Genomic DNA, 16,489 nt, shown 5'->3' with positions numbered 1-16,489 from the left:
AGACAAGGCAGTGCTGCATCAGATGGTCCTCTCCGCTTTTACAGATGGATGGGTCAGTTTTGTAACTCCATCTGGCCATAGCTGCTTTTGATCACCCCCACCTCCAGGGGTTGAGTGTCCCCCACTTGACCGATGTATTTCCGAGGGGCTTCAAAAGTAATGTACTACAAATTCACCTTGGGGTTTCATTTGACTGACGTTTGCACTTCAAAATTATACAATAAAAAGTTTATTTTTAAAAACGTTTTTGTGTTTACTCAATGAAATGTGAAAACAATTGAAATAAAAAACAAAATAAAATAATTCAGCAGTTGTTGCAGTCTAAAAAATAATGTGAATGTTTTCTTTCCAACTCTTTGTTCTCTTGTCATCTCAAAAATGGTTGCAATGTGTTTATTCTCTTTCAATAGGAAGGTATTCATCCTTCTGCTGTGAACATAATTTGGCTCTATCACGTATGCAAATCGCATATTGTTCAATGACTTGTGACCTTGATAACTCATTCCCCAAAAAATATAAGCACATTTTACTCCATGAATCACACCACAGCTGAGCCAGCCTACCTCCACAAGCAATGCATGTCGCCATGCAATTGGTGACTGGCAAGCGAGAGATCTTCTCAGTACCTTTCCCATAACAGTAAATAAAAGAAATTCTAAAGATTAAAACTTTCTTTGACAGATTTGAAGTGCAAATTTATTAGTTTTACAATGTTTCAACAATTTGATGAAAAGATTGTATTAAATCATCAAATATGAATTTATACATTAAAAGTTTCCTCATTATCCATTTTATTGTCTTATTGATATGCCCGAGTGTTTGTAGATGTGTGTTGAGCAAAAAAAAAAAAAAAAAAAAAAAAAGAAAAGTTGTAGTAGGCAGGCAGGCTCGAACCCATACTGCGAAGGATGAAAAGAAAGTGAAAAAAAAAATGTGATACGTTAGCTGTTGCACCCATTGCCAAACCAGAAGTGACAAAGGTTTAAATTAAGGCTAGTCAATCGAAAAGAGTGGATGACTTCAGATTGAAGGGATTAATGTTTTGACCAATTTTTCGATATTTGTTGTCTGAAGTATCAAGCTTCAAAACAATACTGATCTTGCGAAAATCCATCACCTCTGTCGAAAGTTTTAGGCGGACATACAAACATACATACATACATACATTTAAACAGACAGGTGAGATTTATATAATAGATGAATGTTTGTTATTTACAGTTAAGACTGTTTTAGTGTTGCCATTTTCATCATCTTTTTAGCCTTTGTAATGGCCTTCTTCAAGTGATTCTTGTTGTAATCAATAACTTTTTGGGACATGCAAACTGAATCCTTTATTTAATCCACAAAAAAAAAAAAAGCAATAACCAAGATATGGAAAACGGTCTGAAATTGGTAAATAATATAAACTGAGATAAATGAATAAGTACTAATAAATACTCAGAAAGTAATATTGTGCTACATAGTTCAATACAAATAATAAAATCACATTGTTAGAGACAATCTTTATTTTACTCCTTCAGTACAGCACCTCTTGCAAACAATATTCTTTTTTATTCCGTTCTTTTCCCACGTATTAGTCATTGTGATTATAGTGTAGTAAATATAAGTAGTGGTAATGTTGTAAATTGGATTACTTAGGAGGACAGTTCATCAGGAACTTGTTTACGTTGGACTTGAAGACAATCAGGTTGTAGTCAGCTGGAAAGCAAGCAATCAAAAGAGAGTTCCACAGGCGTGCAGTTCAAAGAAAGAAGCTTTGTTCATGGAATCTACATTTAGGTTTTGGCATAGATAGAGAGTGTGGGAAATGATTGATAGTGGTTTTAGCTAGACGAGTGCTTTTCATGACAGTTTGGCGAGGGTGGACCATAGGTTAAAGCTCAGATGAGCACTTGTCATGAAAATAACGATAAAGCAGAGACAGGCTCGCAACATCTCTTCTGTGGAAAAGAGGTTGTAGGGAAGAGAAAAGGGCATCCCCCACTAAGTTACAAAGTCTTTTTTGAACTCTGTCAAGGCAGGATAAGCTGCTTCTAGCAGCTCCTGCCCAGATGTGGCAACAGTACTCCATCGTTGGCCGTACCTGGCTTTTATATAGGTAGAGAATTGCATCAGGAGTGAGATATCTTCTGGAGCGGTAGAAGGATCCCACCATTTTTCCAGCGACCTTGGCAATGGATTTGATATAAGTGTTCCATTTCAGATCAGGCATAAAGTTCAAACATAAAAGCTTGTCAAAACATGAAGCCTCCTCAAGTCAAGAACCGTTCATTTCAATTGATGCCAGATGGGCATCAGAGCGTTGATGATGTAAAGATAGAAGCTTGGTTTTAGATGCATTAAAAGTAACCAGCCACCTCTTTCCACATTGTACCACGTGCTCAAATCAAAGGAGAGAGAATCAGATGTTGAAATCATTACAAGTTCACACCATTACAACAATAATCATATATTATTATGATGATATTCGAAAATGAGGCTACATCGAAGGGAGATCACTCATTTTTATCAAGGATTGCCAGATTAGGCTTTTTAAAGTCAACTTTCACAACTTTCAACTTGTACCCAATATATAGCAGTGTCCCCACCCCGTCATAACCCATCATAAAATATGCTTAGATATATTTTAATTCTTGCAGGTTTGGTATTTATTATTATAGAGACAATACTCCTTTTATTCTTATATTGTACTCAATATATAGTAATGATTTCAAAAGTTAAAATAACATGACTTCGGTGCCATTAGCTAGAATCGAAACCCAAACATATAGCATTCCAGCCTTAGTCGTTAAGTTTGAAAAGTTTGCCAAAAAATCACATCATGTTAAAATTTAAAACCCTGACCAACAAATGCAGACTCTCAGTATATATATATCAATATAAAGTAAATTTATATTGCTCAATATGATTTCTGACAGAATAGAGTTTTAATCACAAAAAGTAAGCTCAATATTAAGCATTAAATAAAACTTACACATACATATTTATTTCCCAAATTATTATTATATCATTTTTGAATAGTCATGCGGTTTACAATTGTCTTTTTCTTTTTCTTTTTTTTTTTTTTATCTTAATAGCAAACCAAACGTTCAAGTAGTTTACTGTAAAGAACAAATTCTTATTTTTAGAACCAACATGTAGACATAAAAAGGTTCACCAGATGGAGAAAGAAGTAGAGTCAACAGTTCATTTGTCCATTACTTGAACAATGTAGATTGAACAATGCTTATGAAAAAAATCCAAACTTTTTAAAAACAAGCAGGATGAAAATAAATACCAGGTTGATGTAATATATAATCCTATATCTTTAGCAAACATTACATTTACCCTGAACTTATCTCTCATTTATTCACACCTATTTCCATGGTTTAAACTACACAGGAACTCGTATTACATTCATAAAATATATTCTTTTAACTTTAAACTTTTGAATGTCAATGAACTCTAAAATTTGTAACTTTATACATCAATAAATCAATAAAACTAGATTATTTGGTTAAAGTATGAAGCAATAATTAGTTTTAAGTGATAGTTTTCTGGAGGTTATAAGTTGACTTCTTAGTACAGATGAAAATAACAATTTGATAAAAATTACTTAAGACGTCTACTCGATCATGACTGACAGGAGGAGAACAATCTACCACTGTGTATCAAATAAAGAGTTCTGTTTGCAATTCCATACATATTCCCAAGTTGGACAAGCTGCATCTTAACAAAGTTGAAGGTTTCATCAACCGAAACGTTGTGAGAATAACAACCAACATATGAATAATAATCCAAATAATCCAATTTTATTGATTTATAAAGTTACAAATTTTAGAGTTCATCGATATTCAAAAGGTTAAAGTCATAAGAAATGTTTTATGTAATACGAGTTCCTGTATAGTTTAAACCATGGAAATAGGTGTGAATAAATGAGAGATAAGTTCAAGGTAAATGGAATATTTGCTAAAGATATATGATTATTAGGATATTCTTATCATTGTTTTGCATTTATCCAACACAGTTAATCAACCGAGGACAACATCACTCTATATGAAAACACATAAGATATCAACGGATATATACTTGAGAGTCAAAACAACAAGAATATTCTGTTGCCCTATTCCTAATGATTATATATTACACCAACCTGGTATTTATTAGCATCCTGCTTTTTTTTTTTTTTTTTTTTTTTTTTTACTGTTTAGAACTTTTTCATAACCATGTGTTCAAGCTTCTTTTTTTGAAGTGATGTACAAACTTTTGACTCTACTTATTTCTCCATCTGGTGAACTTTTTTATGTTTACAAATGTTCCATCTTCTTTTGGTTGGTTGGTTGGTTGTTTTTGTTTTACGGCATATCAACCCTTTTCGGGTTATTTAATGCTGAATCCAAAGATTTTGAAGAAAATTTTTTTTTAATAGAATATATTTGTTGTTTTCAAGTCGGTTTCTATTTAACCCATCGTTGGGACCCTAACAGGTACTACCACTCCGGGTCAGAGTGGACCTGGGAGCAATGGTAATTAAAGGGTGGCTCCACACTCCCCAAAGCCCACAAGCTGGGGCCTCACCACTGGATATAGTTTAAGGCCATAACCAGGACCCCCATTGAAGGACTTTTACCCTCTGCAGGGGGGCAGTCGGCGTATTCTAATGCCCCACCCATAGGGCCACCATCTTCTTTTGGAAAAGATGAACAAATTAATTTTAACTCTACTTATTTGTTCATTTAGGAAACTTTTTATGTTTACATTTTGGTCTCAGTGGCTCCCAAAATGAACGAATATCACAGTATTTTTCGTCAGACAGAATCCAATAATGTGAGATTTGGAAGTGTATCTTTTGATAGTTTCTGAGTTTTAGCACACACACACACAACTTTCCTTTATATAAATGGACAATTTAAATATTTTACTTTTTCCAAAGGACAAAAAATATATTAATTTAAACTTTTAGCAGAGGAAAAAAGAATGTACTGCAAAAGGGAAAACGTTTATATAAAAAGAATTTAAGAACTGGTTTAGTAAACCTTTTGAAACTATGTTATCTGATTCACAAGTCAATTTCATCCTACCACACTGCTATTTTCAGATTTGAGATTTGACTTTAAATCAATATAATGGATGTTAACTAGCAAGTTAGTAAAATTTCTATTAACTGATCAACATGTGCATACTAAAAAAGTAAGAAATCAATTAACCTTATTTCTAAATTTTGGGAATGATAGTTTTCGTAAATCATTCTCCCTTTCTCTGTCATTCTACAAACAAAAAAAAGCAGGACTTCGACTTCATTGTTAATTGTTGATTATTTAGTAAAAGAATAAATAATACATTTTTAAAAAGAATAATTACCTTTTCAATTTTTATAGTAACATTTTATGTTTAATGATGATGTATTTACATTACGTTTATGAATTTTTGAGATAAGGCTTGAGTATTCATATTATTTGGATTCTCCAGACAACTGTTCTCATTTTGATTGTTATTTTCACGTTTCGTTCGATGTAACAAATTATATATATATATATAACTACTTCATTTACTCACATAAAATTGATATATGAAATTATAAATTTATGCGTAAACTTTAAGTATTTACTTCAAAAGTGCTCAATACGTAGGTAGAGCTTGTTAGTAAGTTATAAAATATATATGGCGATTAAGCTACACTGAATATTCCACGTTTCATCCACTCTAGGACTCTTCTGGCTTACGCATAAGCCTGAAGAGTCATAGAGTGGATGAAACGCGGAATATTCAGTGTAGCTTAATCGCCATATATATATCAGACTGACAAAGTTCTTGTGATTTTTAACTTTTAATTTCAGATGAACATATCTCTGCTCAAACAAAAATTTACTTATTGAAATAAGCACCATCAGAATCAACACACTTTTGCCAATGCAAAACAAGTGTATTTATGCCAGTAACGTAAAATCTTGCGTTCTAGTGGCAATGAAGTCGCTGAAGGCGTTTTTGATATTGCTTAGGTTTTTAAAGCATTTCTAAAACAGAAAGTTGTCAAGATGCTTGAAAAAGTGATAGTCAATAGGTGAGAGATTTGTAGAGTATAGTGTATGAGGCAGAGTTTCATAGCCCAATTTCTTCAACTTTTGCAGGGTCAGTTTAGCCATGTGCAGTCAGGCATTGTTGTGGAGGAGAATTGGGCCTTTTCTGTTGGCTAATGCTGGATGTTGTTGTCGAAGTTTATGATGCATTTCATCCATTTGTTGACTATACTTCGCTGTAATGGTTTCGCCTGCATTCAAAAATCTAATGGATGAGCCTAGTCGCAGATCACCAAGCAGTCAGCATAATCTTCTGTTGGTGCAACTCTTGCTTCAAAAAGTGTTGTGGAGCTTCATCGGCATCTAACCACTGAGCTTATCGTCACAGGTTATCGTAAAGAACCCACTTTTCATAGCAAGTCACAACCCAGTTGAGAAACGGATTGCTTTTGTTGCATAAAAAAAGGAAAGATACCACTTCATAACGGCGTTTCTTTTGGTTGTCGTTAAATTCATGAGGCACCCATATATGTATATCATAGTGGAAAAATGGGTACAAAAAACAGTTTCTGACAACTTAATGTGTCGTTAGCTGTCAATTGAATGTCGAAGTGAAACACAAGTCGGCGCCATCTTTATGTGTTACTGTTGTTGTAATCACTGGCTGCTCCTGCTGATGTAACTTGTACTTTGTTTATGTTGTTATTATAGGCTCAATGGAGATCTTGTCTTTCATAATATAATACTGTTCCCTCAGATCTCAATCGGGGCTATAAGACGAAATCTCTGAAGCATGTAGGAAGTTGACCTCTAGTGCTCCTTGCAGGTGTCTTCCTGGTTTTATTCACATGTAGAGAATCGTATGGTTTCTCCTCAGAGTTATTTACTGGAACGTTTAATAGCTGTTGATTGGATTCATCGCATAGCGGAGGGGGGATATTTGTAAAGGTTTGTTGTTCTGAATGTGGAACATTCTGACGTGGACTTAGTGGACCCAGGTTGTAGCGCTTTTTTCCGTTCTGAACCTTGAACATCATTACTTGATTTGATAATTGTGTAGTCCCCTACCCATTGCAGGTGAAACGATTCAGCATTTTTAGATTGTGCCTGATTGAGTAGTACCCTGTCTCCTGTTTACAATGGGTCTTTATATGAAAAGTGAGTAACTTTGTTTTCCATTCTATGGTCAGCTTCGTCATTCGCTAGAGTGACATGATGGTGAACTTGTTTAAGCAGGACATTGATTTGCATGCAGTATGTACCAGGGTTGTTGCTATTTATATCCGGTAGATGGGTTATCAGCAGTCCAATATTAGTGTGGCAGCCTGTAATCACATAATGTGGGGAAATGCCTGTTGTTGCATTTGTTGTGGATGAAACAACCGATTCAAGAATGTCTGTCCACTCACGGTGTCTGTCTTTACAAAGCATGTAGAGAACATTCTCCATGGTGCGATGTTGTCTCTTGATATTTCCTGAGCTTTGTGGTTGCCAGGGACAGTGGAGTTCTTGTTTGATAGACATCTGGTTGCAGAATTGTCTATAGACTTCTCCCATGAAGTGTGTTCCTCTGTCAGAAGAGACAGTACTTGGGATTTCTCTGTGAAAGAAGAATTTGTACAAACTGCAGGCGGCATCAACAGTATGATCCTTTGCACGCAGTATGGCTGTGAAGTACTAGCTGAAGGTGTCCAGTATTGTTAGGATGTATTGTTTCCCTTTCAAATTCTATGAAAAGAAGTTCAAAAAGTCTTTTTCCACTCTTGCAGTGACCAATGAGCCAGTGGGCATGTCTGCCATAATTTCCCTTGCATTTTGCACAAATATCACAAAAATTAACAAATGCCTGAATATCTTGATTCTTGGACTCCCACCAGTAACATGAAAAGTAGTTCATGCATATGAGTTATGCCTAAATGGTAGCATTTGTCATGTGCTTGATATAGGTATCTGGTGCAGAGTTTATATGGTATGACCAGTTTTGGTGAGTGTTTATCATTTCGGGTCATTAAAACAGAGGTTCCTGGTTCTAAAAAAAAATAAATAAATAAATAAAAAAAAATGATGAGACTTCTTGAAAAGTTTGACCCGGTGGTCATTCGGATCAATAAGTGAACCATATGGTTTGGATGTCTGGAGAGCACGTATGATCTTAGCTAAAGTCTTGTCTGATTGCTGTTTGTTCACAATTGCAAGATGGTTGTAAATTCTGTCTGTTGGAATGGAAGAGGTGAAGTGATGAGCAAAAAAATGCATCAACGTTTTTGTGTAAGAACATTTTGCAGTGTGTGTGTCTTAGTGACGAGTTGCAAATTTTTTATATCTCGGAGGCACCACAAAGGGATGTATATGTTCAACTTGGAACTGCATAATGTAAATGTAATGCCTACTGGGCTAGGGTCATTTGATGTCTTTAATTTCTGTTATCCATTGTTTCTGCTAAGCATGTCAGCCTATACATTGGATTCACTGTCTATATATTCCAAGATGAATCTGTAGCATGAAATTTCCTCTTGCCACCTTCGTATTTATTATTCATTATTGAATTGCCTCTGGTTTAGCTATGTCAGCGATTTGTGGTCTGTAAATAATGCAAAGGGTCGGTTGCATAAGAAATAATCCAATTTCAGAATTGCCCATTTCACAACAAATGCTTCGCGTTCCGTTGTAGACCAGTTTTGTTCAGTGCGGCTGAACGTGTGAGAAGCAACTGCAACTATAGCTTCCTGCATTAAGATCATGCCACATGCGATATCACTGGCGTCTGTTGTTAATGTAAAAGGATTTGAGAAATCAGGAATAGAGATGATAGGCGGAGAGGAGAGGTGGTTCTTAATCTTTTGAAATGCCCTGTCGGCTTTTTTTCGTCCATAAGGATGATTGTTCTTGTTAATCTCATGTAGGAGCCATAATTTTGAAAAACATGTCCAATCTAATTTTTTCATGAAGGCGCATCTCAAGGAATTGTCTGATCCATACTAGCCGGCTGATGAGATACTGTAATTCTTTCTTTGAAGTTAGCAGCATCATTTCTCTGATGGCTCAAACACATTAAAGGCCTGCCTTGAATCCTTCATGATTTATTATGCGTCCAAGGAATTTTGCTTCAGGCATGAGGAATGAGCATTTGTCCGAGTTATTTTGAGGCCGAATTCACAATTAAAAGTGTCCTTAGTTGCAAAAATGTTCCGAGAAGAGAAATAGAAAAATCCTGTAATTGTGATGTTTGTTGCCGTTATCATGTGATTGGCTTGTGTTGCTATGAATAAGAAAGAGTGAAGGCTTCCATGTTATTTGTTGACACTGCTGTCAGAGGAAGAAAGGAGGAAGACGTTCGAAAAGAGAAGGAGAGTAATTATGCGAAACGTAGGGTAACTCCACCTCCAAACTGCTGCTGATAGTCAATAACGCAGCCTTTATACACGAGAGGAGCAGACGTAGCACTAAGCTCTGGTTTGCACTGCAATTGGAAGAGACACTTGGTCTGCCATTGTGTTTTATTGTCTTGATTATCTGTTGTTGTTGTTGTTGTTAGGAATGCTTGTTCCTCTGGATCAATGTTTTGGTGTTACCATTTAAACCTGGTGTGTCTGAGAGAATTTAGATTAAGTTGGTCACTTTTGTCCTTTTGTAGATATTTTACCACATATTTCTATATCTGATCTGTCGAATTTTTTCTGACCTCGTCTCTTAGTGTAGCTTCCTTGTGCAATGTGATTTGCCCGATTATGTAATCATGAACTGTATAGTGGGAAAATGGGTACGAAAAACAATTTCTGACAACTTAATGTGTCGTTAGCAGTCGATTGAATGTCGAAGTGAAACGCAAGTCGGCGCCATCTTTATTTATGTGTTGTAGTTGTTGTTATCGCTGGCTCGATGGAGATCTTGTCTTTCATAATATAACATGATGAATTAATTCTTTTGATCATTTTTCGCTAGAAAACGGCACACTTCATTTAAAAATAGAAAAAAGAAATTAGTAAAGATTGTTATATCCCTTCTTTGGTTTATTTATATATCACCCACGTTTATTTTCCCGGATGATTTGTCAGCATTTCGTGTAAACGATTAAAATTCTTAGTTTATACGTTTAATGTATCCCCACCTTATTAAAACATGGTTTAAAAAAAAAAAAAAATTTAATTAAAAAAAACGTAATCTTTACAATTACTGTTTCCACTCCACTTCCGGTTTTATTTTTCATTTATTTTTTGCAGTATCTTGTGATTATTTTAAGTTTCGTGTTTATTTTACTTCTAGTTTTTACGACCGTTCTGCTTCATGATCTATGCAATTGAAAAGTTCGCTCTGATAAATGTTCGCCTTTTTTTTTGTGTGTGTGTTTTTTGTTTGTTTTTTTTGTTTTGTTTTGTTTTTTTCAGAATAGCATATTTTCAACTAAACAATTATCAGAAGGGACTTTTGCAAGACATTCATCGTGAAGCAGAACGGTCAGCAGAAACCGGAAGTCAAACATGCGGAACTTGGAAATAACCTCTTTTGTATTAATTCGTTCCGTGAAAATACCGAATAGGGAAAGGAAACCGTCTTTTCCTCATGTTATTTATTATTATTATTATTATTATTATTATAATAAATGATAACGCTATTACTTAAAAAAGAAAAAAAAATTTAAGTCTTGGGCAACCGGAAGTGAAGTGGAAACAGAAATCGTAAAGATAATCATAAATAAATAATAGTGACAGTTGTTTCGGGCAATGAAACTATCGAAATCCTTTAAATAAAAATGGCCCGTCGTACACAAGTAATGACTGATTTCTCACTTCCTTCAAAAAAAGAAAGGAAGAAACGTGTGAACAGTGAACAGCTGTCCGTGCCATAGCGACGAAAATTAGCAGACGACGACGGGCGGTTTGTAGCCGGATGATGATGTCCAAGATCAACTATTATAAAACCCAAAATACAACTGAATTTTACTCTTCATAACGTTTAATGACTATAAATCCATTTACTCCAATTAAATTCAAAATAAAATGGCCGCTTTAAAGCGAACATGCCTATTTTCGTCTTGTATTCCAGTGCCGAATATATATAAATTAAAAAGTAAAAAACAACAAACGTGGTTGTTGCCCGATTAAATGTTTTGGTTACGGGTGGCCAAAAACGATAAAAATAGTGATACAAATGTAAAATTGGTTTGCTTTGGAAAAATATATATGAAAGTTCATTTTGTTGCAACAACCGATTCCTTTGCAATATATTTTGTTTTAGTTATTTGTTATGGTTAGTGTTCAAGCAATTTATTCCCCACAAAACAAGAATAAAATTGTTAAAGTTTCATCAGCTAAAGATTTCAACTGTTAATTCCACGTCAATTATGTAAAATTAAATAGGTTTCATTATAATTTACAAAACTTTCACATGAACCATGTGAAGAATGTTCATAAACAAAAAATGATAGGAAATTTTATCACACTTGTGAAACGCCGAAGTGAAACTTGGCCGGAAAAAAATATAGTCGACATCTTTATAAACAAGTCGAGAAAAGGGATGGACAGACCACTAAAATTCGCGATTTTCTGATTAAGGACACAGAGCAAAAGCAAGTAAAAACATTTTACCATTTCTTTTTTCAATTTTATTTTAACCAGAATTTTTAATATATAAGAATGGTAAAATAACGGTTTACTCTTTCTAAAAATAAAACAGGTTTATTTGCCTACAAAACAGTAAATTTGAGTTATCTGCCCTTGGCTTCATTCAACTTATTTACAAAGATAGCGACTTTATTTTTTAATAAAGTTTTCATTTTCATGTATCTGTTCATGTTCTCGTAACTACTTTTTTTTTTATATTATTTTAAATTTCTTATCTTTATTATTATTCTTCATCTTATTATTATTATTATTATTATTATCGTACTTCTATGGAATTTGATTTGAACCAAACCGACGTTTGCTGAATTAAACCTGAAACTTAAAAAAAAAAAAAAGAAAAGAAAAGCTGTGTTCTGTAGCATTACTGGTTTTATCAAAACAAGCTTCAAGTAAAACTAAGCTGGTTTGGAGAAATAATGATGAAACTAATTCAAGTCTAAATAGTTTGCGTGACTGAAATAGGAAGTAAACGATTTCGACAATACATTTCTGGGTACTAATGCAATGCACTTACTGATTGGCGCTATTTTTTTTCATCGTATTTTCAAGTTTAATTAAAGTTTATGATATGATTTTTTATTCAATTGTAAGGTTAAAATACAGAATATGTACAAAACACCCTCCCCTCCCCATGTTAAGAATGGCTTTTTAAATAATAACGTTATTATTTCAGCACGGATCAATAAGTGCACTAGTGCCCACTGCCCATTTCTGCAATAATTAGTTTCAAGAAATGTAAACTAGGAACGAGAAATTATTGAAAGTTGGGAAATCTTCAAAATCACCATACAATAAAAACGTGTAAATATGATGCTGTTGTTGTTCCTATGAAATAATTATTGTGCTTTCGACCATTCGTAGTAATAAAAATAAATCGTTACTATGAGTCTTATATCTCAGAAGTGTTAGATTTTTGTTTTGTGTTTATAATTAAAATAACGCCACCAAATTAAAACAATTCTAATACAGGTTTCACGAAATCAAGAAAAATAAAAGAAATAGCTGTCAGACATTGTCATTTTTTTATAACTTAGAAACAAAATTTAAAAAATTCTGTAGTGAATTTTTCACTGAATAATTAACTGAAGGCGAAAATTAGAATACTAGGAATAATCTTGTACTTTCATTTTTGTTTCACAATTTTTAATTTATTTATTTTTTTTTTTTTTTACTAAGTTATTTTTATATTCATAGGATTTTAAGATTCAAAGTGAATTATTCCAATATCGTTGTTTGTGTACTAAATTATTAATTGAACTAAAGTGTTATAAAAGTAAATTGTTATAGTAATGTTTTAAGCTCTATTTGAATATAAATAAGCATCGGAAACTTTCAGTCATTTTAGTACATGAGAATTTACTAAGAATTTTAAAACGGGAAATATAACTTTCGAAGGCTCACGAAGTATTTGATAGATTGGGATCAAAGTGTAATATCTGGTCTGTCCTCAGTCAGTGAGAGATCCTTCTAAACTGATGCAATTTTTATTTTTGTTCCAATTTAGAGTGTTCCCTTTTTGAGAGCTAGATTTTCTTCCCATTAAAAAAACGACCTTGTCTCTAGCTCTACCGGCTACCCTCGTTGGGGGGGGGGGGCAAACGAAGCTAAGTGGATTCTGGTAAATTTAATTTCATGATTAAATTATTTGAAATAATAATTTATTTCTTTGAAGCAAAATTTTTAAAATTACGTTTTATTTTACGTTATTGGATTTTTTTTATTTCAATAAATAATCGATCAAATTAAATAATATGTAAGTCACGCAATGTCAAGATATACACACGAGAAGTAATCACACAATTTTATTAACGCAAACGTGATAAACCTAAATGCCGGTTCTTCGGATTGTTCTATTGAAATTATAAGTATTAAAGTAAAGTAGTTGTAGTCGTTGAAGAAACAACGTTTTTACCACATGATGAGCCCTTTAAAAAACGGGGCGGGGATATATTGTAGATATCTATTTTATTTATATATTAACACTTATAAATAATTAGGTATTTAAGAAATTATTCTTTACACGCGAATACCTAAACCTCTACGAACTCATTGATAGAGGTCCAAAATCGGATAGAACACATTAACAAAAATAAACCAACGTCTTTACCAACTGAGCCGTTTTGTCACTCTGGAAAACATTAATAGTAGCAACCCTAAAGCGGTTGGATTCTTAAAAACAAAAAAATAACTGAAGCTACTAAAAATATATTAAAAAAAATAAAACAATAATGGAGATGAAAAGAAAAAAATATATAAATAAATACTTACCTGCAGTGTAAAACTTATCCGTATATTCCGAAAGGTGATGTTTTTCTAACCACTTGGATAGTTCGCTATGGTAATGTTTTTGTTTTTTCTGTTCATCACCGAGAGATTTGACGGCAAGCCAGACGACAAAGAAGATGCAAAAAGCTAGAAATAATCTGAAATGATTTTGGAAAAGATTATCGGCCATTGTCGGGTGCAAAGGAATCGAACCCGATTCTTCTGCTTCGTATCTAACACGACTTTCTTATTGTTATTGTATGTCTTTCTCTAGTTCCGTGTTTGTAGTTTTATTAGTATTAGTAGTAGTTTTTATTATTATTTATTGGATTATGATATTGTTTTTATGATATATTTTCTATGTTTGTATTATTATTATTATGAAAACAGAAATGACAATTATTATTCACTTCTTTTTTTTTCCAATACCAACTTGACTTCTTCTACTCCTTAGCAGCAGCGTGGTGGAATTATTGTTGGCATGGCGGATTCGTGAATAAAACAATAAACACTGAAAACAAAAATAAAAATAAAGCAGCCTCTTTCTTTTTCTATCATTCGTTTGTTTTATATTTTCCAACGTTTCTTTACTACTCGGCTCACCGGCCACTTTTCAGCTTTAAAAAAAAAAAAAAAGAAGAAGATTACACGGGGAGGGGGGACATTAACGGGAGTCAGGTCGATTTGGACGACCCTAACAACAATAACATCATGGTGGTCATCACTCTAACGCTTCTGTCTATTTTTTATCCCTTCTCAGCTAAACGATTTCTTTTTCTTAAACAAATATCCTTTTTGGTTGCTATTATTGCTACTATATTCCGTTAGGTCGTCGCCGTTATTGTAGTAAACAAAATCTCCCCAGATGAACCGTTCAGAAAATCTCCTTTCGACAAATGTTTATCTTTTCTTTCTTTTCACTTGTCTGCAGTCGAGTTTTGCAAACGTCCTCTCCCATCTATCTACCTATATATTTCTTTCTATATCTAGCATCGGTACTTTTGCAGTTTACGGACCGCGCTAGTTTTATTATTATTATTATTATTATTATTATTATAATTATTATTTTTATTATTATATAAGATTTTCAAATAAAATTCAATTTTTAAAGTATTTGTTGTTTATTAAATTGTTAGGTGAAAGAAAGGCCCATCCTTCCATGTTTAAGAACGGGTTTCTAAAAATAATGTTATTATTTCAGCATGGTCCGTAAACTGCAGAAGTACACTATCATCAATCTATATTTCACTCCCCCCCCTTTCGCTTGGTTTTAGTTGAGTTTTGTAGACACCCACTCCCATATATATATATATATATATATATATATATATATATATATATATATATATATATATATATATATATATATATATATATATTCTTTTTGCGCCCGTCGTTGTTTCTTTTCATTCTTTTTTCTATCGTTTTAATGATTGAATTGATATTAGAGTAGAGTTCGGTTTTATGAAGACATCTTTCCGGGCATTATCTTCTCCTTCGGACGGAGGGATTGGTTGTATATTGACGATCGCCTGACATGCCCCAACCGGCGAATGCTAACGGGTCCGATCACAGCAAATTTTGAAGCCTTCAGAATGGTTGCTTTAAGCCGACCCGACCTCGTGTTACAGTTTTTCTGAGAATGTGAAATAAAACTTTAATCTTTCACAGAGTCAGTTTTTAATGTGGTGTGAAATTCAGCTTCTCCAGAGGGTCATCTGGGTTGAGGCAAACATAAAACAATTGTCGCAGTAGAGTATCGTCCTGCGCTGCGGCTAAACAGACGAAAACTGTGATGATATACATTCACTTTAGACCCATTGCATAATAATACAAGGGTTTGCTCAGAGATGTATCGGCGATTTTCTTTTGTATCGTATTCTGCAGTTTTGAATCTGCTGCCTCAGAATTATGTGAATGAACATGTATCACTGTCACATGTTCGGAGTTCTGTATTGTTTAGCTATCGTGATGTTCCTAAGTTTTATGATTCCCTATTTAGCTTGGTAGTTTCTGTCTGTTGCTAATGTGCTGTTTCTTATTTTATTTTACGGTTGTTATGACCATGGCTTAATAAAGAAAAAAAAAGAGAGAGAGAGAATAACTTCTACCCACCTCCTTTATCCGGGGTAAAGAACTGATACTACTCTTTGATCTTGTAGAAATTTCTTCTACATGGGTAAAAGACTGTGAAGACATGAAATTTGCAAGCCAAAAATACTTATCTTGAATATATTTCTTGATTCGATTCTGTGTTTGCAGAAAACATTGCGTCTTTTGTGTGCTCCATGCTGGTAGTTGACTTCTAAGGTAACCCTTCCTTAGTGTAGCATGCCAAGAATTAAATGGATTCGTGATTTAATCTATTGCAACAAACTGGGAAAAGTTCAGTAAAGTTCATATAAGTTTCCCAAACTGGGAAATAATTCAAAGATCCCATTGAAGGGGATTAAACTACAACGGTATGAATTTCCGTAGAATACCATTCTGTCCATGAATAGGCCAGAAAAAACTTCACAATGGATAGACACATAAAGAACACGTCTGTATATAAAATTCAAACTGGAACTAAATTTGGTGCATAAATTTTCGTTGCAGCAGACGAAA

The 16,489-nt window shown here is 33.7% G+C and overlaps 1 protein-coding gene across 1 annotated transcript in view; it reads right to left on the bottom strand.

Annotated features, from left to right (window-relative positions):
* LOC145296023 (uncharacterized) overlaps positions 1 to 14,211 on the bottom strand; it is a 206,871-nt gene extending 192,660 nt beyond the window's left edge. Inside the window, exon 1 of the mRNA XM_080142063.1 lies at positions 13,886 to 14,211. Coding sequence (XP_079998189.1) covers positions 13,886 to 14,072 — 187 coding nt within the window. The 5' untranslated portion in view covers positions 14,073 to 14,211. The remainder of the gene's footprint in view (positions 1 to 13,885) is intronic.
* Between the last annotated feature and the right edge of the window lie 2,278 nt (positions 14,212 to 16,489).

The sequence above is a fragment of the Euprymna scolopes genome, chromosome 16 (assembly GCF_053919585.1).
Source record: "Euprymna scolopes isolate OS-2025 chromosome 16, ASM5391958v1, whole genome shotgun sequence".
Lineage (NCBI taxonomy): Eukaryota > Metazoa > Mollusca > Cephalopoda > Sepiida > Sepiolidae > Euprymna > Euprymna scolopes.
The sequence above is the reverse complement of the archived record's forward strand: the minus strand, read 5'-3'. Positions and strand labels throughout refer to the sequence as shown.